General features: G+C 36.1%; 1 protein-coding gene across 2 annotated transcripts in view; it reads left to right on the forward strand.

Annotated features, from left to right (window-relative positions):
* The window catches only part of DYRK1A (dual specificity tyrosine phosphorylation regulated kinase 1A), an 88,547-nt gene that overhangs the window by 20,586 nt on the left and 40,803 nt on the right, over positions 1–27,158 (forward strand). For both annotated transcript variants that reach the window (XM_065862079.2, XM_071811077.1), the window contains exon 2: positions 10,224–10,300. In XM_065862079.2, the coding sequence (XP_065718151.1) occupies positions 10,291–10,300 (10 nt within the window). In that variant the 5' untranslated portion in view covers positions 10,224–10,290. The remainder of the gene's footprint in view (positions 1–10,223; positions 10,301–27,158) is intronic.

The raw sequence follows: 27,158 nt of genomic DNA on the forward strand, positions 1-27,158 counted from the left end.
CGCAAATGGAGGAGAAGAATATCCATCCACTTTGAAGTGTGTGTTTAGAGTAACTTTTAGGAATAGCCATTTGTGAGCCAACAGTGCCTTGTTTGCTGCTGTCAACCTGCTAAATCAGTTTTTTCCCCCTTTTTGGAGAGGCAGTGTGTACCCTATTTCTGAACTACTGCATTTCACTAATATAATTGTGAAGCTTGTGAAGTTGGCCTGCATAAAAATCATGACCTGATGATAACACAGGCTGTGTCTACTCTGTTTCCCTGAGAGGAAGAAGCTTAGAGCTGAGGCCATCCTGCATGGCACGTTTCTTAAATGATTGTGCTCTAGATACAGTAATTTTATTTTTTTTTTTTTTACCTAGTGACTGATGAGTTAACCATCAGAATGATATGGTCGCTGAAGTCTTGTTGGAAAGACTTATGATTTGGCTAGCTCTTTTTTTTTTTTTTTTTAGTAGAAGGTTTACATTGAGTTCTGCAGGATTTCTAGGATGATAAGCGGGAGAGGAGCTTTTTACAAGGGCACGTATTGATAAGTTAAGGGGTAATGGCTTTAAACTGGAATAGTGTAGATTTAGTTTACATGTAAGGAAGGAATGCTTCACCATGAGGGTGGTGAGGCACTGGAACAGGCTGCCCAGAGCAGCTGTGGGTGCCCCATCCCTGGAAGTGTTCAAGGCCAGACTGGACGGGGCTTTGGGCAACCTGGTGTCCCTGCCCATGGCAGGGGGGATTGGAACTAGATGATCTTTAAGGTTCCTTCCAATCCAAACCATTCTGTGATTCTGTGATTTGTAACTGAATACATTTCTTCCTTTTTCTGCTCCTTTTAGATGCAGTGGCTCAGAAACATCTCTGAACAACTGTCCCCAGAAGAACCCATCTAAGTGGGTGAAGTCTGATAGATGCATTAAGGAAAATTCTGATGTTTAAGAACTAAATATTTTCATAGTAGAAGTAGACATGTTTCAGGTTTTTAGCCTAAACTGAAGCTTGGGCAGTTAAGTCTGATATTTCGTATTGAAGTGGAAAGGATATTAGCAGTACTTCTCCATTATCGCTTTTCATATCAGGGGTATACCTGCTTTGGCAGAAGGTGCAGGGATTTGAGGGGTCAAGTCTGGTTTAGAGATCCAGGCATATGTTTAATGTATGGCCAGAGAGTACCTGGCTAAGTGAATGCCTATCCAGTCTAAATCTCCTGAATAATGAAAGGCAAAGGTAGCTTGTGGCATTGCATTTGTCAATATGAGCTGTCATACGGGAGTCAATTAAACAACAGTTAGTCCATGGTGTGTTCGAAAAGCTTAAAAAGTATTTAAAAAGGCATGCAAACCAGTGCATGGCTGAAACAAGCCACTTACCCTAAGTATTAAAAATAAGCACCATCTATTTACAGAGCTAGCAGGCAGTTTACAGTCATGTGTGCTTTGTTGTGTTTGTTATTTAGTTATTTTGGGGTTTTGGTGTGCGTTTTTGTTTTGGTTTAGTTTGGTGGTGGTGGTGTGCTGTTTTTTTTTGTTTTGTTTTGTTTTTTTAAAGACTCTAGGTGTGCATATGTCCATGTATTAAAATATTTTGGAAGTCTTCAAGATTAAAGGTACTACTGTATCAGGGCAACAAACATCTAGGATGTTATAAATGTACTTGAAATATGTGACTTAAGATGGTCTTTGAAAGTAACGTCGGAACTATCTGCTGCAAAAGTCGGAATGGAGAAGTGGTCTTATTTCATTTAGACATATGATAGCAGCTCTGCAGATCATTTCCCAGGAATCTGTATGAGTATTTTTGTAACGGGGTTTGTTGTGGTCTGAGTAAGATTTTACATTCTCTCTGTTTTTGATCAATTATGTTACAGTAATGTTTACTGAAACATGATAACCTGTGAGTTTATTAATTTTGTGGTTCCTGTTACATGTACATTGCAGCATGATACGGAATTTGTCATGTTTCAGGGCAGAATTAAAAAAGGAAAAGAAAAAGCGAACATGTAAACCAAGGGAACAGTAATGATGTCAAAACCCGGTAACATCTGAATTTGGTAAGGATGGGTCACTTAGAAAGCCAAACTCTCTTGAATGTGTCACGATATTTTGTTTAAAACTCTAGTAGCTGTAAAAATACTATACCATTCAGATGCACATTTTATTTTCTTCCATTTCTTGGATTTTTTTTTTTTCTGTATTTTAGTGGGAAAGTATGTTTTAGGAAACTTTTGGACAGAAGCTGTTGTCTTTGCCTGTCAAAACCCAAGATTTTATGTTTTCATCAGTATAGAGACACTGCAGTTAAAATAGTCTGTATTTGCAAGGAAGAAACAACCACCCTTTCCTCCCATGTGTAGGTAGTGTGCACGTGTGTATGTATATATGTATGTATAATGTGGGTCTAAGCTCTTGCAGTTTTTGAGAGGTAAAAGCATTTCAGTACATGTTGGGAGACTGCTACAAGTGCTCTCCCAGCTCTAGTCTAGGATTAAAAAGTTGAAGTAGCTTCATCTGAGTATTGTCTCTTGCCAAGTCTGTTTTGTACATAAAGAGAACAACAAAGAATGGAAGTAGTAGTTAATGACCACTAAATTGGAAGAATAGTAAGCTGTGGTAATATCAAGATTATAGTAAAGACCTGTAAATTAAAGTGATTCTTGACCACTTTTCTTGGAAGTTTTAGGCATTCCTTTAATTCTTTGCTTGCTTTATGGCTTAAAAAAAAGAAAAGTAGGAAGATTATACTCTCTTGAGACTTTTTAGGTCCGAAGTTCTAAACTGATGAATGCGAATACATAATGGCATATGTTTTGCTTTGCATTTTAAAAGTTTTTTGCAACCACAAGGAACAGAAACAGTTTTTGTAAATGAAATGGTCAATCTTTTTGAGGACATCTATGGAAAAATCTCAGCTCTGAAAAGCATTTTGCAACTATGAGAGCAAATTACTGTGGATAAACAAGTTTACAGCCCTCATGGATATTTTGCTTTGAAATATGCCTCTATTTCCGTGCTACTGTTTAGTTCATGTTTAACATATTAACTAAAATAGCTGTATTTCTTTTAAAAATAAATAGTTGCTTAGCAGGTGTCACCTTTGAAGGAGGTCATAGGTAGGATGAATGTGTTAACCTGAAAAAATAATTAGATTGTTACATACATCTGTTTTTCTAAGATGACAGAGAAATAATTAAAAAAATCTGGATTTTGTAAATATCCTTCCCTTTCCTGGAAGTCCGTTTTCCTCATGCTTATGTGAATTTGAGGTGGAATTCTTTTCAATGATCATGTAAATGGGATGAGGGAAGGGAATGTAAATATAATACAGTGATGTGACTTCGCTGAAACGTAACTGCATTTGTTTTGCTTGACACTATGAAGTGGATAGAAAAAATAACTGCTCCCTGTAATTTGTGGTTCCTTATATGGTCAGGATACTGAAAAATAATTTAAGTTTGTGCTTCTAAAATTAATATTTTTAGTCAGTGAGTAATAAAAGAAGCATATGCAAATTGTCTAAAAAATCTCAAGTATTGGAACTTTTAGCATAAGTGTGGGGCATTTTTGTCTCTATTTTTTTCCCCCTCACCTTCTAAATGGTGGCAGTTTAATTCTTCCTGAAACCATAGGTTTTATTCTGGGGTTCACATGAACAAATAAAGATTTAAAAAAACAAATCCTGAGTTCTCTGCGTGTGTATGGGTCAAGTATAAGTTTTACATTGTTCAGTTCCTTCATATACAAGGAAAGCAGTTACCTTTCTTAGAAGTTATGCATTTCTTTCAATAAAAAGTATAGGTTTAAAAATTTTTATGTTATAAATCAGATATTTCAGAGATTTGGATTGCACTGTGAAGTCTTACAGAGTTAATACTGATGTGACACCATTGTAGGTCCTTTTGTGATAAAATTAGGTGCATTTTGATTTTCACACCAATGCTGGCCAAAGAAGCTCCTTTTTATCCCAGCTGTTTGCTCCTGCTGCTGTGCATCTGTAGAGGACCAGATTAGATGACTGATACAGGATTAAAAATAGTTGTGTGTTTTTTTTTTTTTTTTTCTTTCCTGCTCCCCATTTTTCCACCTTGGTCAGTTCTCCAGTGCAGTTTGCTGAGTGACACTGAGGAGTAGCACTGTCTCAGCCAAGCAGGTTACGGTGGAAAGGATACAGGCTGCTTAAGTGGTACTGCTGCTGAAAAGAAACTCTTGCCCTACCACAACTGTAGTTCTGCCTTTGGCAGATTTGAATTTGAGTGAGAAGCTTTGATTTCAGTAAAGCTGCTTGTGGATTCTTTCACACTTGAAGGATGGGTTCTTGCATCATATGCTGTAAATTTAGCATAAGAGTGAAACTAGTCATTCACAATATATTTTTTTAGAGGAACTAGTGCTTTTTGGAACACTAAAAATAATTTTACAGTCTGCAAGAAAAATTATGATAGAGTGTGTTTTGTTTTAGATCCAATGGTTTCATAAGCATCTCACAAATATTGATCTAGAAACTAACACAGCCTTCTAGTTTAGCAGTGTGAATTTAAAACTCATTGAGAGTACAAAGTATAATACAAGTTCTTGGGATGAATGATGTATTGGTGAAGTCTAGTATAAACTCAGTTTTTATAGTTGTCTTTTCACCCTAACTTGAAGTCCAGTGATGTATGAAAATGTTGTCTTCCCAGAAATTTGCCATTGCTTTCTTAAGCATGGTGTAAACTCACATATGAAGGTGACAGTTCTGTTGAATACACAAACTGAAGAGAGGTATATGATTTTTTTAAATGAAATTATGAATTTTAAAACCTAATCATAGTTTTAATGTACTTGCTGACTATTTCAGTGACATTTCGCTAATAGTTTTTCTGTACTACCAAAGGGCTTAAACCTCAAGACAGGGATCTGTGACTTCCTTGGGAACATGTTAAATGTGATACTGATCATTAATTACTTGGTTTTTGTTTAGTACTCAGTATATTGATTGTCAGGTATAGAAACATACAGGCCTGTAAAAGTGGACGGATGTATTGGGTTTTCATGCTGAAGCCATATCTGTTTTTAATTTCATGTGTGTGATTTTGAGGGTGAAGCTGAGATGTACTGAGTTCTGCTTTGTACATTGGATATATGAAGTAGTCTGATTTTTTTTTTTCTTTTCTTTGTGAATTATTTCTTACGTATAACATCATATCTGTTGGTCCCAAGTAGAACAGAAGCAGTAAATAACGTGTGTCTCTGTGTTTGCTTTGGAGATGTATGTTAATTTATACATCTAAATACATGGGATTTTACCTAGTAAAAGACACTGTATGTGCTAGGTGCTGTAAAAACAAATGATTTTGGAATTTCTCAATTCTGTTCTCTTTGGGAACTAGTCCTACAAGTTGACAGTTGCTAGCACCCTAAGGGATTTATTTATTTATTTATTTAAAATTCCAGTAGTATTGGGTGTACTTCACATTTTATTATGCAGTATTTAAAATTACACACCAGATCTGGTGTATTTGGTGAATCTTTTGCTTTGCATGTCTTATGTCAAGCAACACTGTTGGTTGTGTGTAGTTTCAAGAGTGGGCTGTTAAGATGTAGAATAACAACAGTTTAAGGAATTGCTATTTGCATAGATTTGTATAGGACTTGATCCATTGTATTCCATTATGTTATTAATCTCAATTTTATGGTGTATACTTGAGGATAATTTTCCTAGTAAATAAATAAATAGATATTTTTGCTTTTAAGCAAGTATTTATATTTTATGTTGTTAGCAACAGGCCTGCCTTCATCTACCGAAGGTCAGTGACCTGAATTATGTTCATCTCTGACAACAGTGTGTGTAGTCATGAGATATGCAGAGATTTCTCTGGTGCTTTATGAGTATGACTTGAGAAATGACAAAATAACCTTTTTACAGAGGAAAAGCTTCCAGAACTTTGTTTGTTTTAGTTTGCAATTTTTTTCTTTAACTAAAGGCACCATATTGAATCTTACAATACAGTGATGCTGAATAAGCGAAATCTATATACAAAGCATTTCAATTAGTAAAATGTAAAAAGCAAAACCTTCCCTGTCAGACTTTTCTTCTAATTCAAGCTCTCAGGTGTGCTGTTGCTGATATTCTTAAAGCTCTTATTTAAATTTGTCATGGAAATAATTCTTCATATATACTTAAATTAAGGCAAAATTATAGTGAAAATGTGATCTTTCTTTAAAGGTGTTCACGATAGTTGCAAACTTGCATTGGGTAGAATTAGATAGAATCTTTTAACTCCATATGCTTTAAACTAACATCTATTAAATAAATATGCAGCATGTGACTTACATTCTTAAGTTTATGGAATAACATATTTTAAAAATAATTAGTCTTACTGCTCTGCTGCATCTGGATATAGCTGAGCTGACTTCCTACTGTGCTCATACGTAATGAAATTGTCCCCATTTGCAAAAACTCATGGCAAAGACAAAATAAAGAAATGGAGGATGATGAAACTTCAGAGAGATGCCAGTAATGGTTTTGGCACTTGAACTTTTAGGTTTTTAGAAGCATGATTGCTCTGAAACCAACTTTGATATACAGTGGAGCTATTGACATAAGTTGGGTATTGAGTGTTTTGAAGGAAGTAGAGGATGCTCTTAAGGAATACAGTGGAATAAATCATGAGTGTTCAAAGAAGCTAACAGGCAAACTAGGCTTATGGTGTAAAGAAAAGTCGGAGACATGTGAAAGCTTTGTTTCTCACAGTCACCATCTTTATAATATGGCAGAATATAACCTAGAATAAAATGTGCTCAGCATCTTTGGCCTGTTTAACTAAACATTCTGTAGTAAAGCTGAACTCTACACTTGAAATTATTAATGAATGTGGAGTGGTTTTGGATAGGTAATCCCATTATCTCTATTTTGAGGAGATCAGAGGAGCATTGTGTGGGTAGGAGAGATGAAGAGTAGAAAGCAACAGTAATTAAAATAGGAAATAAAAGCATAAAGTTTTAGTATGGCAGCTTTGTACACAGTTGATCACAGTTGATCTCTGTAGAACTGCTCTTTTTGTTTAAATGAGAGACTTCAGCTTTTATTCTTTTTTTCCTATACCACTTTCAATAATTTGCTTTTCAACCCCTTTCTTGTCGTCTCTTCCTCCTTCTATTTCCAGTTTGCTTCTGTTCTAAATCAGTAAGTAGAACTGGGTTCATGAAGCCCATGAAATGTTACTACTGAGGTGATTCTTCAAGTAATGATCTTACAGACTCTGTGATGAGCGGAATTTGTTCTTGCTTCCTCTTGTCATTAATCTGTTATCCAAATCAGGAAGCCCTTGTATAGTGTGTGTAAAAGGCCTTTTGGTTTTAAGAACTTAGCAATGCAGAGGCACCACAGAAGACACTCAGTTATTGAGTTGCTCCCACAGCTACTGTATGTGATTTGGTTATATCTATTTAAAAAAAAAGTTTAAATGTTATCCTTTTATGTTGTGTGTCTGTGATGCTGTTAGCATCATAGTAATTCATTGGTTTTTTCTTCTCTGCTAATGTTTTAAAATTACTTTTTGTGTTGTGGATCCCTCTTAGAATACAGTGCTACAATAGATGCCTGCCTTGCCATTCCAGGTCTTCATAGCATGCTAGCTGTCCAGTTCTTCAGAATGTGATAATTGTTGGACAGTTGTAAGGAGACTGAAGAAATGCTCTCGTTTGTGATGGATATGTTTTGCTGGTTTGCTATGAAGTGGAGGGATATATTGATTCCCTGTTAATAAACTGTTAATGACTTCATAGGTACATCAGCAACTCTTCCTTATTGCCAGTAGCTCTAATGTCATCTTCTAAATTCTGAAATAATTCAAGTCTGTGTGTGTTACCTTCCTAGTTTGGTTTCCCGTTTCTTATACTTTTGTAACTTCACAAGTTAAATACTTTTTCAGAGTTACTATTATAAGTGATCTCAAAATATTTTAGATTAATTTCCAATCAGCAAAAGGCATAACTTACCATATGTATGAAGTTGATTTACTGCTTTTACAAAATCAGCAGTGCAATTTCAAGTTCTGTAGCTCTAACTTGGTAGTCTCTGTGTTTATTGGATAGTATGTTCTTACCAACCGGTTTCTTCCTCTTACGGTTTGGAACAGTGGTGGCAGTCTGTTGCCCACGACAGTTCTGTATGTTGCTGGCGTTGCAGTCGGTTTGATACAATATTAAGCTGCTGTAAAGTGCTAGAGATGTGCTAATGTGCTGCTTTTGGAGCTTACCATTCGCATTGTAGAACTGGCAGAAGACAATGTATGAATGCTCTACAATCTATTTCAGCTGAAAATCAGCTAGCTGTGCTCAAACTATGTTTGCTGATAGTTTGAACTAAGCTGGCTTAGTATTTAAACCGGCCTTGTACTGATGCAAATGGAAAGTGATCCTTGCTGTATTTGAGCTACGAGGTGGTAAAGACAAAAGCGTAATGCCTTCAGTACTTGCAGCTCCTACTGTGAAAGTCTTTCTATAATCTTGGTGTCCATGGATACTGTAATTTAAAAAAAAAAAAAAAATTGAAAAAGAAAGTCTTGGCTGGAGAGGGCTTTCAAAAAATGGGACTACAGCTCTGTAGTCTTAAGACACCCATGTAGGCTGAAGATACCTGGTGCTCCAGGACTTCTGTTTGTTTGTTTAAATGCAGACACTATTTAGTGTAAAGAAGAGTGTGATCTTCGTTCCCTTTTTCTCCTTGAATACAACTCTGCTGAGTTTAGTGGCACTAAGCTCAGTGCAAGACACTGTGTCTGCGTGATGTATGTATACACTTAGCATACATACCAAACTGAATCTTTTATCCAAATTGAAGCAATTTAGGCATGAGAGTGCATAGTTTGTAAGATCTTGTGTAGCCTTAGGCAATACTCATAGGCCTTGCCAAGTTCATGGCTACTGTGGATGTGGCAGTGACATTCTAGCTCTCTGTAGAACTTCAGTAGTGAAAAACTAAGGCTGTTGATTTCATTATGTTTTTGTTTGCTGCCTCCATCTCTTGGAGGCATGGCAGCAAGGATTCACCTGTTTGTAAAATAACAATAGAACTGATGCAACATATGCTCCTACATGTATGAAAAAGTATTTCTTCCTTATCTTCCCACCACCCCTTTTTCTGTGTGTGTGCGTGTCGCATTTTGATGACACAAGGAAGAAGCCAGTGTGATGGCAGAAAAGCTAACTGGGCCTAGGGTATGTGTAGTGATTGAACAGTCATTGTTGATGAAGAAATGGAGTGAACTGCGATGTTTTATGCTCGTACTGCAGTACCTAAGTGCATTGTAGGCTAGGCACGCTTTCTTGGAGTTACATATATCAGGAGGTGTTTAAATAGTAATAATCTAGACTCTACAATTTGAGCTGTGAGGCAATTTGCAGAGGTTCTCTAAAATCCTCAGTAAGTGGTTTTGATATATTCATAGGTTTTGGAGTACAAATGATATTTTGTTGGAGAACAAGTGAAAAATACTTTGACCAGGGGTTGGTTAGTTGTTGGGTTTTGTGTGGTTTGGTCTTTTTTGTTTGTGGGTTGTTTTTTTGTTTTTGTTTTTTGTTTTTTTTTTAATAATCCCACCCTTCTTTCCAATTTCTAGAGATTTCTTTCCAGAAACTCAGGTCTTTGTATTTCTTTGTCTTGTGGAAAGCTACAATTTTATTTTTCTGAGAATACTTTAATTTGGTGTAAGGTGAACCTAATTCAATTTCATGTGAAATATGGCGAAAAAATGGACTTGTACATTTATGGATTTATGTACACTTATGTTTGTTGATTTGGTAAAATCCCACAGAAGTTCAGTCTTGTTCTGTAAATATTGTCCTGAGTTTCTGTAAAAATCCACATGCTACAGGGCTTTGCAAAGATGGGTAACTATCAATAATTTCACTTTTGCAGGTTTGAGAAGAGGTTTTTTTGGATGACCTTGATTTTCAGAACTGTTCAATGACAACTTGAAATTTAAGTTAATCCCTGAAATTCTGACACTTGTAATTTCTTTCTAACAATAGATGTCAGTGGAAGGTAGACTTTGGAATGTCTGTCTCTACTTTTACTGTTGGAAACCTTCTGTTTTCTATTTGAGCTTTCTTGATTTAGCTCTGTGGTTGTACCTGAGATTGCGGGTTGAACTAAGCACTGTGTGAATCTAGTAGAATGGGTGTTTACAATTTTTCAGCTATCTTATTAATTTGTATTTACATTTACTTCTTTTTTTTCTTCATTTTGCAGTGTTTGCTGCTGGACTCCCCCTGTCCCCCACATCCCTGCAGGATGATATGAGACTTGAAAGAAGACGATGCATACAGGTGATCTTACTTTCAAGGGCTTTTAAAAAGGAAAATCTTTTATGTTCTTCATCTACTTTTTGTTTGTATTTGATTCTCTTTACCACCAGAACTATGTTGTTCCAAACTTAGTAGAATATTTAAGAACCTGTGAAATTTTGAAATGTTTATTTGCCCTTTGAAACTCTTTTGCAGCTGTCCAGGAAGAAAATGGTTTCCCTGAATGGAAGTAGTTTCCAGAGTATTATGCAAGAAAAAAAGGGGTTTACTTTTCAATGTGCTAACTAAATGTAATGCTTTTAGTCTTGTCTTGTTTGTTATCACCTCCTTTTAATGCCCCCCACTTGGCAACAGATAATGTCACCTGTTTCATGATGTACTATTTCAATAATTCATTAACTTTCTTTTAAAGAAATGTTATGGAGCCATCTGAAAAAGAGCATAACAAATTAATAGCCAAGAGTTCATTATGCCTTATCACATGCTTATGTCCAGTTACTGAAAGAGTTCTCAAGAACTGAGGACAGGATCTTTGAACACCTTTGAAAGTCACTAGCCGTTCTTAAAATTGATGTTTTAGGAAGTTCTTCCATCTTTTGCTAATCAAAATACTGCAAGTGCCAAGTGCATTTGCAGATTAAATAGCTTACTTTTAATGATGCTGTTTTGGTGGAAATATGGTTAATATTTTGATATGAAAAACATGATCAGCAGATGTAGAATAAAATTTAGGTTGTACAGGCGAATAGGTGTAGTTCTTTATACCCTCATTTAAGCAACAAACAGTTCTGTGATTTGGATTTTGAGGCCTATTACAGTGAAGTACATATAAGACAGACCTTCCGTTTGCTTGTTCAGCTTCGAAACCCCTGAATCCTTGGGGCCAGAAAAAAAACTAGATAGATTTATGTACACATGCAGATCATCTCCTGATTGACAGTTTTCAGTTGCATCAGCTGTTCCTGCATAAACAGCTTTAGAGGGTATATTTACATGGAGTATGTTGGATTAAGACCAAGATGCTGTAAGTGGATATTTCGTTCTGTGAAAACTAAACATTCATTCATTTCAGTTGAATGTTTGTAAGTTGTATGCTGATAGCTCAAGTAAAACTGGGTCCAAATAATTCTAAAATTAGGTGGGACAAGAGAAGAAATACTCCAAATAGATATTTCATTTGTTTTAAATATAGAAATCTAGAGGAATAGTGTTTAAAGTATCAAAGTTGAATCTTTTGGTGTATTGGCAATTTTGTGGAGCTCTGTCTAGTAGACAGTCATTTGTTTGTTGTGGTGTAGATTGAAATGTAGCCTAACTTCAATATTGAGAAAATGTTTTGAAAGCTTTAAAAGTATTCATCCCACAACTGAAAGGAGAGATAATATTATGAAAGAGTACCTTATGTGTCTTAGACTGTTTAAGAAAATTATAAACTCATTAATCTGATTTAAAATTTAAGCACTTTCAGTTTTGGTCACAATTCTGATGATGGTGAGCTTGTAGAATTACAACCTTAAAGGACAGGAAAGTATGCAAGATTTTGAATTTTAAGTAGTAATTCCACCTTCTAAAGCCCAAATTCTTTATTTAGAAGTCCCATGATAAATACAGAATGAAAACCAGTGATATCTTGACAATGACTTTCAGGCTTCTTGTGTATCACGTAAGATGGAAATGAGACAAGTAAGATTTACTTGCAGTTTTCTGTTTGTTAGGAGAGCCAATATTAGTATGCTGAGGTTCTGAGAATAAATATGATTTGCATGCCTTAAAATGAAAAAATGTACTGTAATTGTTTTGTAATACAGTAACAGCAAGAGTCACATGATGACTCTGCTGATACCAGCTACTTTTAACTTGAGAAAGGTGAGAGCTCAGGCCAGAAATTGAAAGTTTTTGTGGTTATTGAGGATGGTTCTTTTGAATTTCTGACAAGACTTGGCTTCTAAGGATGACTGATGAGAGATGCCTGATAATGTCTAAGCCACCTTTGGCTAAAGGACGAAAGCTTCTGTAGAGTAAATAAATTCTTTGTCATACTAGGCATCACTTCATTTCACTGGAAACTGCTGTGCTCTAAAACCCTAAAATTAACCACAGCATAACTAGGAAAACCAGACTTCTTGAGGAAGAGCATTTTTTCACTTTTTCTGTCTTGGAATACTTGAATTTTAGATCACCACTTAAGCTGAAAACATGGAAAAGTAATAAGGTCCACTGCTTTAAAAGAAAAAAAAAGTGAAAATATGAAGAAATGGTCCTATGGAATCTCTTCTTTCAATTTGACTAACCAGGAAAAAAATCTTGCAGCATGTCTGACTTCTCATTCTGCCCTGTTTTTAGCACCCGTTATAGGTAGGACACATTGAGATGGGCACTTTAAGATACTGTTTATAGGACTGAAAGATTCTCAGTGATTACTTTTTGTCAATCTTGTTAACTTGTAGATTTTATAGGCTCTATACTGCTTTGCTGTGAAACTGCAAAAAGCAAAGCTGGGGGTTCAGCTCATTATAGCAAAAGCTGAATTTATATTTCAGACATGCTTGTGCATTACAAATGCATATTGTGATAACGAAGTTAATGCCTTAGAATTTGGTTGTGAAAAAAAATATTTTCACAATGTGACTTTTTAACTTCTCGGTATTTTGAAAGTCAGTCTTTCCAGGTCATTTTGTGAAAGGAAGGAACCGTGAGTGCCATTGCTATTGCTACCGTTATGGTTGTAGTCATTATACTGATAATCACACTATCAAGTGTTTACTTTTTATGGTGTAATAGCATCAAATTTGGGGTTGTGCTTTGTACTTACAAGGAAGGATTCATCTTTTACTTAAAAGTTCATGTTTTCAAAGCGGTTGCTGCATCTTGTCCTGCACCTGTTAAGCAGAGTATAACTGTGTAGTTGGTTGTAACTTTTTCTTCCTCTTTGTGAAGGCTAACTTATAAAAATGGATTGGTTTTTTGCACCAAAGAAATTTCTGGTTTTGGCTTTGATTTTTTTTTTTTTTTTTTTTTTAAATTTAGATGCAGCCTAGGAACATGTAACTAAAAATAATTAGTTGTCTGATCTTTAAGCTTTTGAAGAGCTTAAAGCTTCTTGTATTTTCTTAACCTTTGTAAGAAAAGGTCTCAAATCTAGGTTGAGAGTATAAGGGACCGATATAGGTCCACTAAACCAAAAGTACAAGTTCCAGAAGGATCCATTCCTTAATATCACATGCTGATCCACTGAGAGATTAGCTGGTAACAGTTATTGTCCAAGTATTGTTATTGAAGGCAGAAGAGAAGGAAGAAAAGTTTGTATGTTCTAAACTGCTTTTTGCTGATGATGCGCTTTATATTCAAACACAACAGAGATCTCTTCCTGATTTGAATCTCCTACAAGACCATTAAAAAACATTGTTTGGGACATTTCTGCATACTAAGGGCAGCATGAAAACAGGGTAACTGTTGTCAGCTGTGTCTTAAATAGACATACATACTATATAAACATTATAGTATTTTAGTCCAGTTTTTATGCCTCTTATAAACTGATCCAGAGGTTTGATTATGTAAAATCTTTAAAAAGAAGTGTAGGATGGTAAGTTTATCTTTCAGTTGTGTGGTAGAATTTATCATGTTTCAACTTAATTTTTTTAACACATTCAGATTTTCATGGGTAGCTTTTAATGTAGAAAAGAGATCAAAATAATAGTTAAAACAAACTCTTCTCTTCATCATGAAAATATATTGAATGCACCAGAGATGCTGAGAACCAAGCAAGTTATATAAAATGTGAAAACGGTATATTCAAGTTAGATAAAACATTGGAAGTGATGACATTGCTCTTTGAAAAATATATTGTTCATATTCAGAAGAGAAAAAAAAGCTATTCCAATACTAGTCAATAAGAATAATACAAGGGCAATGAAATAATAAATACTTGCATGGATACTTGCTTTCCCTGCCCACCCCCTCCAGCTGCATTGCTTATTAAAATATAAGAAGTACAGAGTAAAGGCTTCTGGGAAATTCTTGCACTGTGTTGAGTTTATAGTCTTGCAGGTGTTCAGGTGTTAGTTTTAAGTAAGAGCAGAATGCAAATTTAGAATTGGGCCATGTCTCACACATCTCATATTCCTAATACTTTAGCTACTGTTTTTGTTGAGCCTGTAGCTATTCTAAAGAATGTTTCTATAGGTGACAGTAGTAAAAAAAAAAAAAAACCAAAAAAAAAAAAAAACAAACCAGACCAACAAAAATACAGCAAAACAACCCCACTCTGTAGTCAGAAAAATCTGTGTCCAATATTGCTGCTTTGTATTTTGAAGTTCATCTGTATTATGTTATTCCAGATCTGCTGATATGCCTTTGAACTAGTTTGTTGAGAGCTACTTTAAGTTTTACCACGGAATTCCAGGAACTTACTGGGCATCACCTTTTTATCACTGTATCTTCTTGTGGAAATGATGACTGTAGTAACCATGGTTCCACTTAAGTAACTGCATATCAGGAATGTCTTCTGTGAGATGCATGTTGTTGGCATAAAACCAGAACTGGGTTGTAAAGGAGCAAATGTTTGGCCCGTGTGCTAATTCCATACTGAAGCACAGTATAGGCTGGTTCCAGTTTTGTTTCTAGTTGGTGACTTTCATTCCAATTAGACTGATTGTGTCCATAAGTAACTTGTTCACATATTTGACTGTATCGTTACAGGCAGTTTTGTTGGAGATTACAGTCTTGGCTGGGCAGATAAACAGAAGTTTAACATAAACACAAAATACCCAGAAAATAATGTAAGAGACAGGGTTGCTCATTAGTATAGTGGAAGTTTTAAATATAGATAGCTAATGAGTGCTTCGCATGAATAGGAATGATTTTAGGGTTAACCACTAGTTTTACATAGATAACTCTCTTTGCAGGAGCTGTTTGTGCTGTCTTTCTGGCTGTTAGTTTCTGTCAGCAGTTGTGAGAAAGCAGTCAGGAACGAGTTGAATGCAGTTGCCTATTGAAGGGCAACAGTTATCATATTGAAAGTGGAAGTTCTGCTTTTCAGAGATGGGAGTCATTGACCTCAGTGAATGATAACCTTGAAGTCAAGAGACTAGACTAGTGCTCTACTTTCTGTATTTCAGTTCAGAAACGTGAAAACCTGGACAGCTAAAGTTAGATTTGTGCATCCATATTTAAAAAGAAGTTACCTGTTTAAAATAAAAGGTGTGGGGGTTTTTGTTGTTGTTTAGTTGTTTGTTTGTGGTTGTGTTTTTTTTTTGTTTTTTGTTTTTGTATTTTTTTTTTAACCCTCCTCCAAAATTGCTTAGAACCTGTGATATTGAAGATTTAAGTTTTTGGTCTCAGTCCTCATCTAAGAGGAAAAGAATGACAAAATTTTCTTCTGGGGTTTTGCCATGGAAGTACAGCTAGTTTTTTATTCAGGAATAGACTGAAGCATCTATACCAGAAAATCCTCAGAGGTCTCTGTTTTCATTTAATTTGCTTCCTATTAAGAGGGAACAACTCTTTCTCTTAAAAGAGACAGGTTGAGTTCCTGTAGAAAGCCCTGTTAGTTGTACAGGTTTTTTTAATCTCTTAAGATTCATTTGTGTTTTGCAGCAAAAGTAACTGAACTATTCTTTCTTAGGCTGTTCATAAGATCACTCAGTGGGACTCACAGGGGCATTGAGTGGTAGCAGTCAACAGCAGCTTGTTTCTTCAAGAGGACAGGGAGAGGAAGGGGTTGCAGAGCTCCAGCCATGGCAGCTAAGTCCTCCTCTCGCGTGATGGTGTTAAGATGTTGTCAGCTCAGAAGACCATCGAGACCGGAGATCAGAGGAGCTTTGAACTTTCAAAAGCATTACATTGCTGCACAATGCTTAAATAAAAGTATCTTAAAGATACACATCTATAGTTTTAATATTTTGGAAAAGTAATTTCTGGTAATTTTGTATCCTGATTTATGTGCTACTCTTTTAAAAACTTTTTTTGAGGTAACTTTTAATGACATATTAAGTGATGAGGACATTTTGTTTTAATGAACAGTAGAGCTCTAGCAGGTATAATGCAGAGCTGAAATTTGTCTGTTACCTATTTTTAAGAGCAAGGACTCACTTAAACTTGAGAAAAAAATAGATTTTGAACTAAAAATTCAAATTCAGATTAAGAATTGCATTCTCAACTATTGTAAAGGCTATTATACATTTCTAGAATTATCAGTCCGTCCACTGAGAATGCCCGAGGTCTACAATGAACATAACACTACAAATATGGAGTCTTTCTCTTAGCCCTTAGAGTCATCAAATGAGCAACTGTAATGAAAAGGGCCCTGTGGTGTCAGAGTGTTCAGTATGTGAATGAAAAGTAAAGGTTCTCTTGGGTAACACAGTAATAGGATGGCTAGACTGCATTTAGAGCTGCTAATATAGTCTCGGCCTTGTGCTATATCATGTTGACTTACTGACTCAGGTGTTTGCTAGCGTGAGCATTTCTGTCTTATGCATCATACTGTATAGCAGACAGCCTTTTTTTGTTCTGTTCCGTGTGCTTTTAGTAGCAAACTGTGTTCACAGAGTGATGCTGTTTGCCTGGATTGGGAGGTTTTTGAGTGAAATAAGGAGTGGGCATGGGCTTTGAAGTGAATCTTAGCCCTGTGCTTCTTGGAGGAATGTCAGTGGGGTGCATCTGGAGGAAGCTTCTCCCCTTGAACGTAACAACAGGCAACACTAGTTCAGGACCTTCCTCTTTGCAGGTTTCTAAGAATCACATCTGAAGACTTGCATTCCTGAACTACATCCTAGGGTGCAAATCTTCCATTGTATACAGCAGTAGCTTTATTTGGATTTGTTATATGCAGATTCAGAATACCCAAAATTAATCAGTTTTGACCAGCCCTAGCAGTAAAAAAGCTTAATAGTGCCTTAATTTAAACATGCACCACTCTCATTCCTTAGCATATCCTATGTGGAATCTATAAGCAGGGGAATAACTGTTTGTAGGAGGCATCCTATTTTACAAGTCATGCAGTCAGATGCAAATAAGAAGGCTCTCTTAACAGCCCATCCTGAGTACTTGATAGTACTTGATAGGAATTCTGCTGATCATACTTTATCAGGTAGGTGGGGTGCAAGAACTATGCAAATATTGTTCGTAAGTCTTGCTGAAACTGTACATTACGACTTCTTAAAACTTGCTATTTTTCTGTTTCTAGTCAGCTGTCTGTTTCCTATTCATTTCAATTAATCCCTTGATATATGGGTTTTAATATATTTATATTAAATGCTATCCCAGACATTGGTAACCACAGATTCTGTTAGCTGCATGCCTAACTGATATGCCAAGCCAGTATATTACCATCTTATCAAAGCAACATAGGATAAGCTAAGTCTTAAATGATGGAGTTTTTTGTCTAGTCATATGTAAGGGAGTGAGTGTTCCTCTCACCAACTTTTATGGTAGCCTCCAAGTCTTAGAATGCCACCAACTATTCATGCTTATTAGCTTGGATATTTCCATAAGACAACTTAAGAACATACTTATCAGCCATTTTATGTCACTAGATGCAGTCCAGACATAATTTAAGTGGGTCTAGTAAAAACCTTCTGTACTAAGGAAAATAGTTAGGCTTGGAAAAGATGGTAAAACTGAGAATATTTTAGTTCTCAGATTTTCCGCTTAACACTCTAGTCTCAAAAATATGTATTTGTTGATAAGCTGTTACAGATAATGATTAGGTTGGAGGGCAAGAAACAATCGTTTGTTCTTATGAGTGGTGGTGAGACATGAAATTTGCAGTTTTTACCTTTCAGTTATCCTGGCAATAGAGTTAGTGGGTAATATGCAGCACAATGTATATTGATCGACCAAAGTGATATTTTGAGGCCTTGTTTCTGAGAACCAGCACTTCATTGATACTTACCTCTAAGTCCTGTTGATATTTTGCTGAGTTAAGTACCTAAATACCTTCGTAGATGTAGATTTTAGTATATTAGAGATAGGGACAGCTGTTGAATATATTTGTTATTATATAAAGGTGGAACAGGTGGCAGCAGTTTTGATCCAGACATAGAAATTTGTTCTCAGTATCCTCCTCTCCCATGGAAATCTACTGATGCATGTGTTTTCTTAACAAATTTATTATTAAGGGTCTCTTAAAAAACTGAGTATACAAACATAGTATGAAGTTCTCCCTGTACTGGTTAGTTCTGGGTCTAACTGGCTTCCTTTTTTGCATACTCCCGACTTCTCTTTCATTGTCTTATTTAATCCACTTTATGTGTGAACAGAGAATCCAACTTAAAGTTTGGTGTACCATCCAACACTGTTACCTTGTCTCACAGTGTCTTTAAACATCACAGAGAATTTTCGTATCTGTGCATCTTGCCTATTTGAGGTCAGTATATTGCAGTAAACTTGCCACTTGTTTGCACTACCTCTGAAATGTAATGTAGGAGGATCGATAGGAGTGCTCTGCTAGGAAATGAAGTAGCAGGATGGTATTTGCAAAGGTGGGTGAACTTGATTTCATTCTTGCCTGGTTTGTGGATACAAATGATGTTTTACCTGGATATGCAGGCAGTTGAATAGAGAAGCAGCATTGTAATAAGTGTGATTGTAGTCCACAGTTCCTCCAGGCTCTCTCACCATTTCAGAGGAACAAATAACCATTTCTGGCAATAGATGAAGATCCCTGTACAGACAGCAGTGATTACAGAAGCCCAAGAAACTGAATTAATACAACCATATTTTGATGGGTTTTTTTTAAATGTTGGCTTACCTGTAGGAGGACTTTCATCCATCTTCAGGCTTCTCCAAGTTCACTGAATATGCCTAGATAGCTTGAAGTGAGACTGCAAGTTTTTATGTATTAGTAAAAATATATATGATTTCACTTGTCATATTAATGAGTTTTGACTTGCTAGTAACGTATCTCAGAAGTAGATCAGATTCTTCTCTGTGATTAGGACTGAGTGTATACCTGATAAGTGATATCTTCACGTAAGTATAAAATATTTGCCTACATGTATTAGATCAGATTATTAAAAATATATATTAAAAAATCTCAAAATCAGTAAGGTTTTTTTTTTACGTTCCAGTAATATGTAGGTTTTGTGCTAGCTTTGAATGAAAGGGTGAGGTTTGCCCTTTGAAATATTTCATTTACTAAAGTTTATCAAAATATCTGTGAAAAGCAACAGATGTCTGTCATACTTTCATTTACAACTTCGGTTTAGGTAATTCTTGGAGCCTTACCTGAGTAGAATGATGTATCCACAGCATATAGTTTAAGTGTATTTCTAGTGCTTCATCCCAGAAGGTGGTGTACAGAAGATAGTGTTTCTTTTAAGCTAAATGTTCAGATCTCTGGAGTTTTCTCCAAACTTCAGGTTTTCAAAATTAGCATGTTGAGATGTTAAAAGAAAACTTTGATTCTGGCATTAAGGTGATTCTGATAAATAAATAACTGAAAAAAATATAAGGTAGTCTCATATACTTTAATTTAGACTAGTTTGCATGAGCTTTGCATCTATATGTTTTGTGCTTGGTGATCCTCAATATCAACTAATTGTCTCTGTCCTTTGACCTCACCGTGCAGTTGTTTGATGAGAGCACTAGCTTCTTTTAAACTGAACACCTTGCAAAGAAATGGATTCACCAGGCCAAAATCTTCAAGCAAGCAGTGCAGATTTTAGATTATAGCTTTTTTAACGTCTTCCTTCTTCGTTCTTTGCACCCCAGTATGTTACAAAAAAAAAAAAAAACACTTTCACAACTGAACCTTTTTCTTGTGGTTGCTTTCCCCCCCACCTCTTTTCAGTATTTGGAAGGGGATTTTCTCAAGACAGGTACAACACAGTATTTGTCAAGTATGCCAAAAGAGAGCTGCAGGAGCAGATGTAGTCAGAAGAGATTTAAGAATAAAATTTCCCAGACAAAAAGGCCCACTTCTCTATTAGTAAACTGAATGTTCCCAGCCACTGAAGCCAATCACATGGAACAGCACACATCTGTGCTAGTTAACTGTCCTAGCCTATAAAACTGGGTGGCTGCCTGAAAGCTGCCTATTGGGAAGGATTCCTGGAACATGCTGACTGCCACACATTCCCAGGAGTTACTGGGGAAGAGTGCTAGTTGGAACGGATACTGTGAATGCTCTAACGTTTTACGAACGCAGTTGATCACAGTCCTGTGTTTGGGAACCTTCAGCCTAGCTGAACCTGTTAGTATAGATGTACATAGCTGCTAGTTCCATTTTTACTAAACTGTTAAGTCTGCTGTTGTGTACTAGTCCTTAAAGAAGGACTGGTAGAATCCTTTTTCTTTTCCCTTTGAACTTACGGTTCTCTTGGAAGAAGATTGCATTTTTTCTTCCTGGTCCAAACAAATGAAACACTGCTGGTTTACCTTTTGTTATAGATAAATAATATATATAGTTTAAAACTTTTTTTTCCTGCTGATCCGGAGCTGCAGGAATATTTCTTACCTTCCTCCTCATTTAAAAAGTCTGAGAGAATTTGTGTTGTTTTTCTGTAGGATTTCTTTGAAACTTCTCTTTTTGTCCATCTTCTGACAAATTGTATCTGTAAACTTATTCTCTGGCTTAGGCTGAGTTTATGGACTTCATGGGTCTTCATGACTTCTCTTCTGAAGAAAATAGATTCTCCTCAGAAAAAGAGGCTGTTTCACACCCAAATTAATTGGTCAATTTTCAAGTGAGGATTCTGCAACTTCAGTTTAGAATGCTGCATTCAACTTTTTATTCCTATGAAGATAACTGGTAGCAAAAGGCCCCAGACAACATCTGTTTGAATCTTGAGAAGGGCAAAAATCAGTTGTGTTTTTTGTTTGTTTGGTGTTTTCATATATGTCTGGAGGCATGTGGAGCTCCAGGAGAAGGCAAGAAGCAAAACTTCATTTTTTCTTGGGAGAAATCCAAAGTCTATAGGCTGCCATCCAAATGCAAAAATTCTGACACTCTCTCTTCATAAGAAGTGCCACCAAAATGTAGCTAGCTGAATACTTTTTCAATAGAAGGCATTTTCCGTATATAGAATTGGGGAGCTGTCTTCATCTAGAGCAATTATTTGGGTTAAAAACACTTCTAGATTGATAGTGATGTCATTTTACTTGAAGTCTTTCACTTTGGCTACAGGTATTCACCTTGGATGCATGTAAACACTCAATGTATATTAAGACAGCTCAGGAATAATTTCTGTCTTGTAACTCCATGATCAGTAACCTATATAATATGAATGAAAAACCTACTTCATCATTTTTGGGGGGAAGGAGGAGAAGGGGTTGGAAGAGAAGAGAATGGAATTCTTGCTTTGAACAAAAAAGCACGTGCTCATGATTTACAGCTTGGTTTTAGTTTAAGAGTATTTTAATAAAGTATTTTCTTTTTTTTTCTTTTTTTTTTTTTTACTTTGTATCACATTTTCTTTTCAAAGATGTGAGTTTATTAGCAGTATCTTTTTGCCATCAAAAATCCACATTGTCCTTGATAACAGATTAGCAGTAGCTTCCTCTTTCCAAGAAGCTGCAGTAAACTATTAGGAAGATGGTTAATCTCCCTCTTATCTAAGCCTTTTGATCAATTTAGAGAAAAGTGAATTGGTGTCTTACCAGCAAGTCTATGTAGCAGGCTACTTAAATGAAGTGATTTGGTCTCCTTTCAAGATTAGCTTCATGGTTATTTATCTAATGAATCAGCTGAATTTCATCAGAGACCAGGTAATTAGACAGGTATTGCACCTTTTGGATTAATGGGACCTCTCACAGAGGTCTGACATTCCTTTCTGTCTTTCCTTATCAAAGTCCATTCAAAGATATGAACTGTGCAAGAGCTGATCAGTATTTGAAAGTAAGCAATGTCGTAGAAAATTATTAGAAGCATCTGTATAAGCTGCTCCATGGAGAAGCATCAATAGGCTCATTTTTGAAGAGTCAGGGAGTCTCTGTTCTCCAGCTCATTCAGGGGTTCTCAGTATAGTTACAGGGGTAAAGGACAACTTCTAAATTACAGGAGAAGTTACCTTCGAAGTATGATTTTGTATGCTGGGCTTTCAATAATGAAATTATGTCTGTCTGGTTCCTCATCTGAGTAGATACTTTCGATGAACTACTCCACATGGATGAGCTGAACTTGGATATCCACCATTTTGGATACACATAAACTGAAGAAGGATGGAAAGTCTTCTAGTGTTCCTCATAAAGCTTTTCCTTATTTGTTTGAACAGAATAGAGCAGAGTGGAGTATGAAGCAGAGCTAATAAGAAATATTAGCTTCTTTTATCAGAGTTGTCAAAAACTAACTGAATTTTGCTGGGGAAACTCAAGTTAACATACAAGGAATGGTGGGAAGGTGTCTGTCTTTCCCCAGTTTTGGAATTGAGTCTAGTTTTTAGAGTAGCTCTGCAAACTTTATAGATCATATACATAGATAACTATTAAAAATATTTGGTAGTAGTAAGTAGATTAACTCTTGGCAGCATATTCAGTTACACAAAAGGCAAGTAGAAACAGATTGGGACATACATGCATAAATTTGTATTCTTCTTTAAGAGCTTTTCAAAAGCTTTGTTTGCACAGCTATGCATCTGTAATAACCAAATGTTAAAGCTCCATGTTATCTCAGAATTTTGGTCAGTGTGGAGTACTTCTAAAAATTTTGTTCCATATGCAGAAACATGTTTGTGTGGTTTCTTTCGTTAGCTTAGAGGTACTTTGTTATTTCTTCAACATGTCAAGGTTAGATGGTTAAGAGTTTTCCCTTTGTCATCACTAAGCCAGTCTACTGATTTTTGTTTGGTTGGTTGTTTTTTGTTTTGATTCTGCATTTCTGTAAATAAAAGAATTGTAGCTTCTCATAGCACAGTTCTTTCCTATTCCTTTCTGAAATAGGACATTGGAAACTTTGAAGAGAAAATGTAAAGATAAATGCTTCAACATATACTAAAAAAAGGCTGTAGGAACCTATCAGGTCACATTCTTGTGTGGAGGGGTTCTCTCCAAGACAGGAAGATATGCTTCCTCTTCTTGGATGATGAGCACAGTCTAGCTCAGTCTTCTATTTACTGGAGCTTTAAACCCTAGGCAAGACAGGAGCACCAGCAAAGTTTCATGATTCTCTCCACAGATAACTTTCTTCAGCCACAAAATTGAGCAGACAAGTGTCTTGAATCCTGTGCCTTTTGAGAAGAAGTTGGCTCCTGATCGTTAGTCTGCAGTGTGCTCAGGTGCAGACCTCTGATTTGCTTTGCGGTCAGAATATGATCTCCCTTTCTCCTGTGAGGTGCCTCCCAAGTTTTTCAGGCCTACTGAGAATTCAAGTGATGTTCACCATAACGTCATACCCATAACTATGGTAGAGAGAGATGATTTAGAAAAGTTGTAAAAAACCCAGAGCATATGCAACCAGAACTGCAGTCTCTGCAGTTAAACTCTGACTCCTTTTAATACTGCTTGTTCATCATTAGTCTCTGTGCAGCTCTACCTTTCCATATGATTCCTATTTTGTGGCGTAAAGTTTAGTCATTGCTGATGTTTTGAAACATTGGATTATTGGATAAAGATGGCCAGCACCATGGCACCCTCAATATCCTTCCATGCTTCCTTCTCACAAGTAATGGCAACAGCAATTTTTCCATTTGTGTCCAGTCCCTTTTTGTTTATAAAGATAGGAGGAAGTCTCCCCTTACCCTTTTGTGGGGTGCAGGAAGAGAAAAAGAAGTCCTCTATGGCACCTTCTGTTTGTACATGATAGGGTTCTCTGAAGTTGCTAAGAATTGTAGAATTTCTGAAAATTCCAATAGAAGTCTTGAAAAGCCTGTCTGAGATTGACATTTTGAAACAGTTTGTGCTAGCTTGTACAGCGATGCCAGCGAACAACACCGTATCGCTTTCAACCCAGATGCTTTGGCAAATAGCAGCTTCATGTGTTGCCACTGCTTGGCATAATGACTGATGCTACAAAGCAGTAGCAGGTGGTTTGGATTTTTTCTGCTCATTTTGCACCAAGTCCCTATTTTTTTGCAGTGGCTTCGGAGCATAATCAACAATAATATTGCACTTTTTTTTTTTTTTTCCCCCTCCCCTCTGGTAAGCAGTTCAAACTCTTAAATGCACTTCGTAAAAAGTTGAGCTCAATTGCTCTCTTACTGGGTGAAGATATTAACTTGCCCACCTCTCATTTTCTTTTGCAAACATCTTATGGGTGACAGATACCGTGCTTCTTTTATACTTTTCCTCAAAATTCATCACTGTACTAAAAGAAAGTCCTATTACTTTGAAGATTGTTTTATAAACACTCTATTTTATGCCCTGCTGTCGGTGACATCCCTTCTGCACCTCTTTTCAAGCATCTTTTCCCACAATAGCTTAACATAGCCCTCAGTTTAATAAATCTGCTTTTTCAGTCATGGGGAGGAGGCCACTTCAAACTTCTTCCCTCTTATCATCATGCTGTTAAAATGCAAATCTTCAAGTGTACGTTTGCCAGAGTTCTCTAGTAACTGCCTACCATACCTGAAGCAGGATTGTTTCATGAGCGTTGGCTATATATACCCACTTGTTCCATGGAGCTGAAGAGATAACATGCCTTGTTACAACCTTGCTTGGATTAGGAAGTTCCTGTTCTCTCTCTTTATATATACATAGATTTTTTTTCTTAAAAAAAAAAAAGGGTACTGAGAGATTTTGTTGTTTAAGAATCAAGTAAAATTATGTTTCATTCTCTTACTTGACTGAGAACACATTTTTCAAGTTTACTGTAATGCTGAGGGTTTGAAATGCGCTGGTACCTAACTTTTTAAGAAAAAGAGATTGTGTGTTAGTTTTCACATCTCTTGACTTGCAGTAACATGGCATGTTAGGAGACTGTGGTTCTTTTGCGTTACTGTACAGTTGTGCCTGGTGCCTATAAATGTAATGTTCAGTATGTGCTTATGAACTGGAAGTATACTCTGACCAGACCACTGGCACAGTTGTGTTTGAAACTCTGTAAGAATTAAAAGCCTGCAGCGGTTAGAACTTTGTTAGCATTTATGCTATGAACTGAACTTGTGATGATCTTTTCACAGAACACAGTCAATAGCTGAACCTTGAAGAATTGCTTGTCTGTTTAGTGTTTGGATCCCATTAATATTTTTACATAATCCCTTTTCCTTTAAAAACACTCAAGTCTCTTTCCGTAGGTGGAATGTTCTCTATTGGCACCCCTGTGGGGGCAAGAAAACCCAACCCAAAACAAAACCCGTGTCTAACCACCTTGTCAGATTTTCCTTGATCTAATTTATATATTCCTCGGGGAACACTGGAATGATTTCTTCCCTGCCTGCCCCATTTCTGCACCCCCTTTGAAGTAAACTGTCTTTTCTGGTGGCCAGAGTGTCCCTCACTGTCTCTGCATTGCTCCCCATATTGATGCTGGAGATGCATGTGACTGGCTGCTCTCTCAGTAGCTTGTTCGGAGAGTTGACATATAAAACCAGAGACTGATTGAAATAGAGGCTTAAATGTTACAATTTAAGCATGGCAATTGGAACACGTCTTTGGTTTATGTGTCTTTCATAAGGTCCCTAGAGGAGAGAGGTGGCGCTTTTTGGAAAGGAGGAGCCTAGACACGGCAAATGTGATCTCCAGTCTCTGCTGGCAGAGTTTTTGTAATCTGGGAATAAGGTGTATAGATGCGTGTAGCTGAAGATGTAGACAAAATTTAAAACTTTTAAATTTGCACAACTCTGGTCCTTGAATGGTGTTGCTCTCATTATTATTATTATTGATGTAGAAAAAGCCAAAATTTTAATAGCTGTAATTTTTTAATGCATACTTCTTGTCTTATACTAGAAACAGTAGGGCTTTTGAAGCAAATGTATGAGTAACACTTCAAAAATAATTTTCTTAGATCATAGCATTATCCTAAAGGAATAGCAATACACTTGTGTTGTGTTTTTCTAGTTGTTTTGTTTTTAATTTAATTTTTTTCTGGTTTTAAATTTGTGGTACTTAAATGAGTCCAATTTACAGTGAGCCTTGCTTTGGGGTTGAATTGTTGTTTGGATTAATGAAACCTGCCCTAATTGTCTTTTGGTGGTTAGTAGTTGCAAGTACGTATTCAACCATACTTAAGATTTTTCTCATTGAAAGCTAGTACTTCAAAATGAGACAAATCAGAAGAAGTAATTACTTAAACTTAGAAGTGTATATACTAAATACATAAATTATTACAAAGGGAGGAAATTGGTCTTTTAAAAATTGCTTTGGAATTGTCAGGTTTCACTGTACTTGTGAAAACTTGGGTTTATTTCTGATTTTAGTTGGAGTTCTCTGTGATTGGCAGTAGCTAAATATAGAAATGTTATAACTTTTTACCAGGGAATAATTTTTTGTTTAATGACTTAAGAACTCTGAATGCAGTTTGTCAGAAGGTAGGGACTGGCTTGAGATGTCTATTGTAAAATGCTGTGTCAGAATATCAGTTATCAACTCATTGAAAACAAAACAGAAAAATGAATTCACAGCTTGTGAGTATTTTGTAGAAGAAAATAGTTTTGGTGCTTGCAGTCTACTTTGGAGTGAGAATCAAACCTTTTTTAATGTTATTATTTTTATGAACTATAATATGGATCAATATGGACAGCATGCCTAGGCGTTTCTAAGTATTCTGTGTTTCTTTTAACTTATATCAGAATTTCTGGTTTTAATGCAGAGTATAAAACCAGTGTACACTCTCCAAATGCTACATAACTGCTCTGTTAGTTGCCGGAACTGAGTACGTACTATAAACTTCTCTTTCAGTGAAATTAACTATTTTAAGATCATATATGAAATCAGCCATTGAAGGTACTCCCTGGAATCATTACACCAGCAGATTCCCCATAACTGAGGTATAATTTATATCAGT

Source organism: Patagioenas fasciata, chromosome 1 (genome assembly GCF_037038585.1).
Source record: "Patagioenas fasciata isolate bPatFas1 chromosome 1, bPatFas1.hap1, whole genome shotgun sequence".
NCBI classification, from domain to species: Eukaryota; Metazoa; Chordata; class Aves; order Columbiformes; family Columbidae; genus Patagioenas; species Patagioenas fasciata.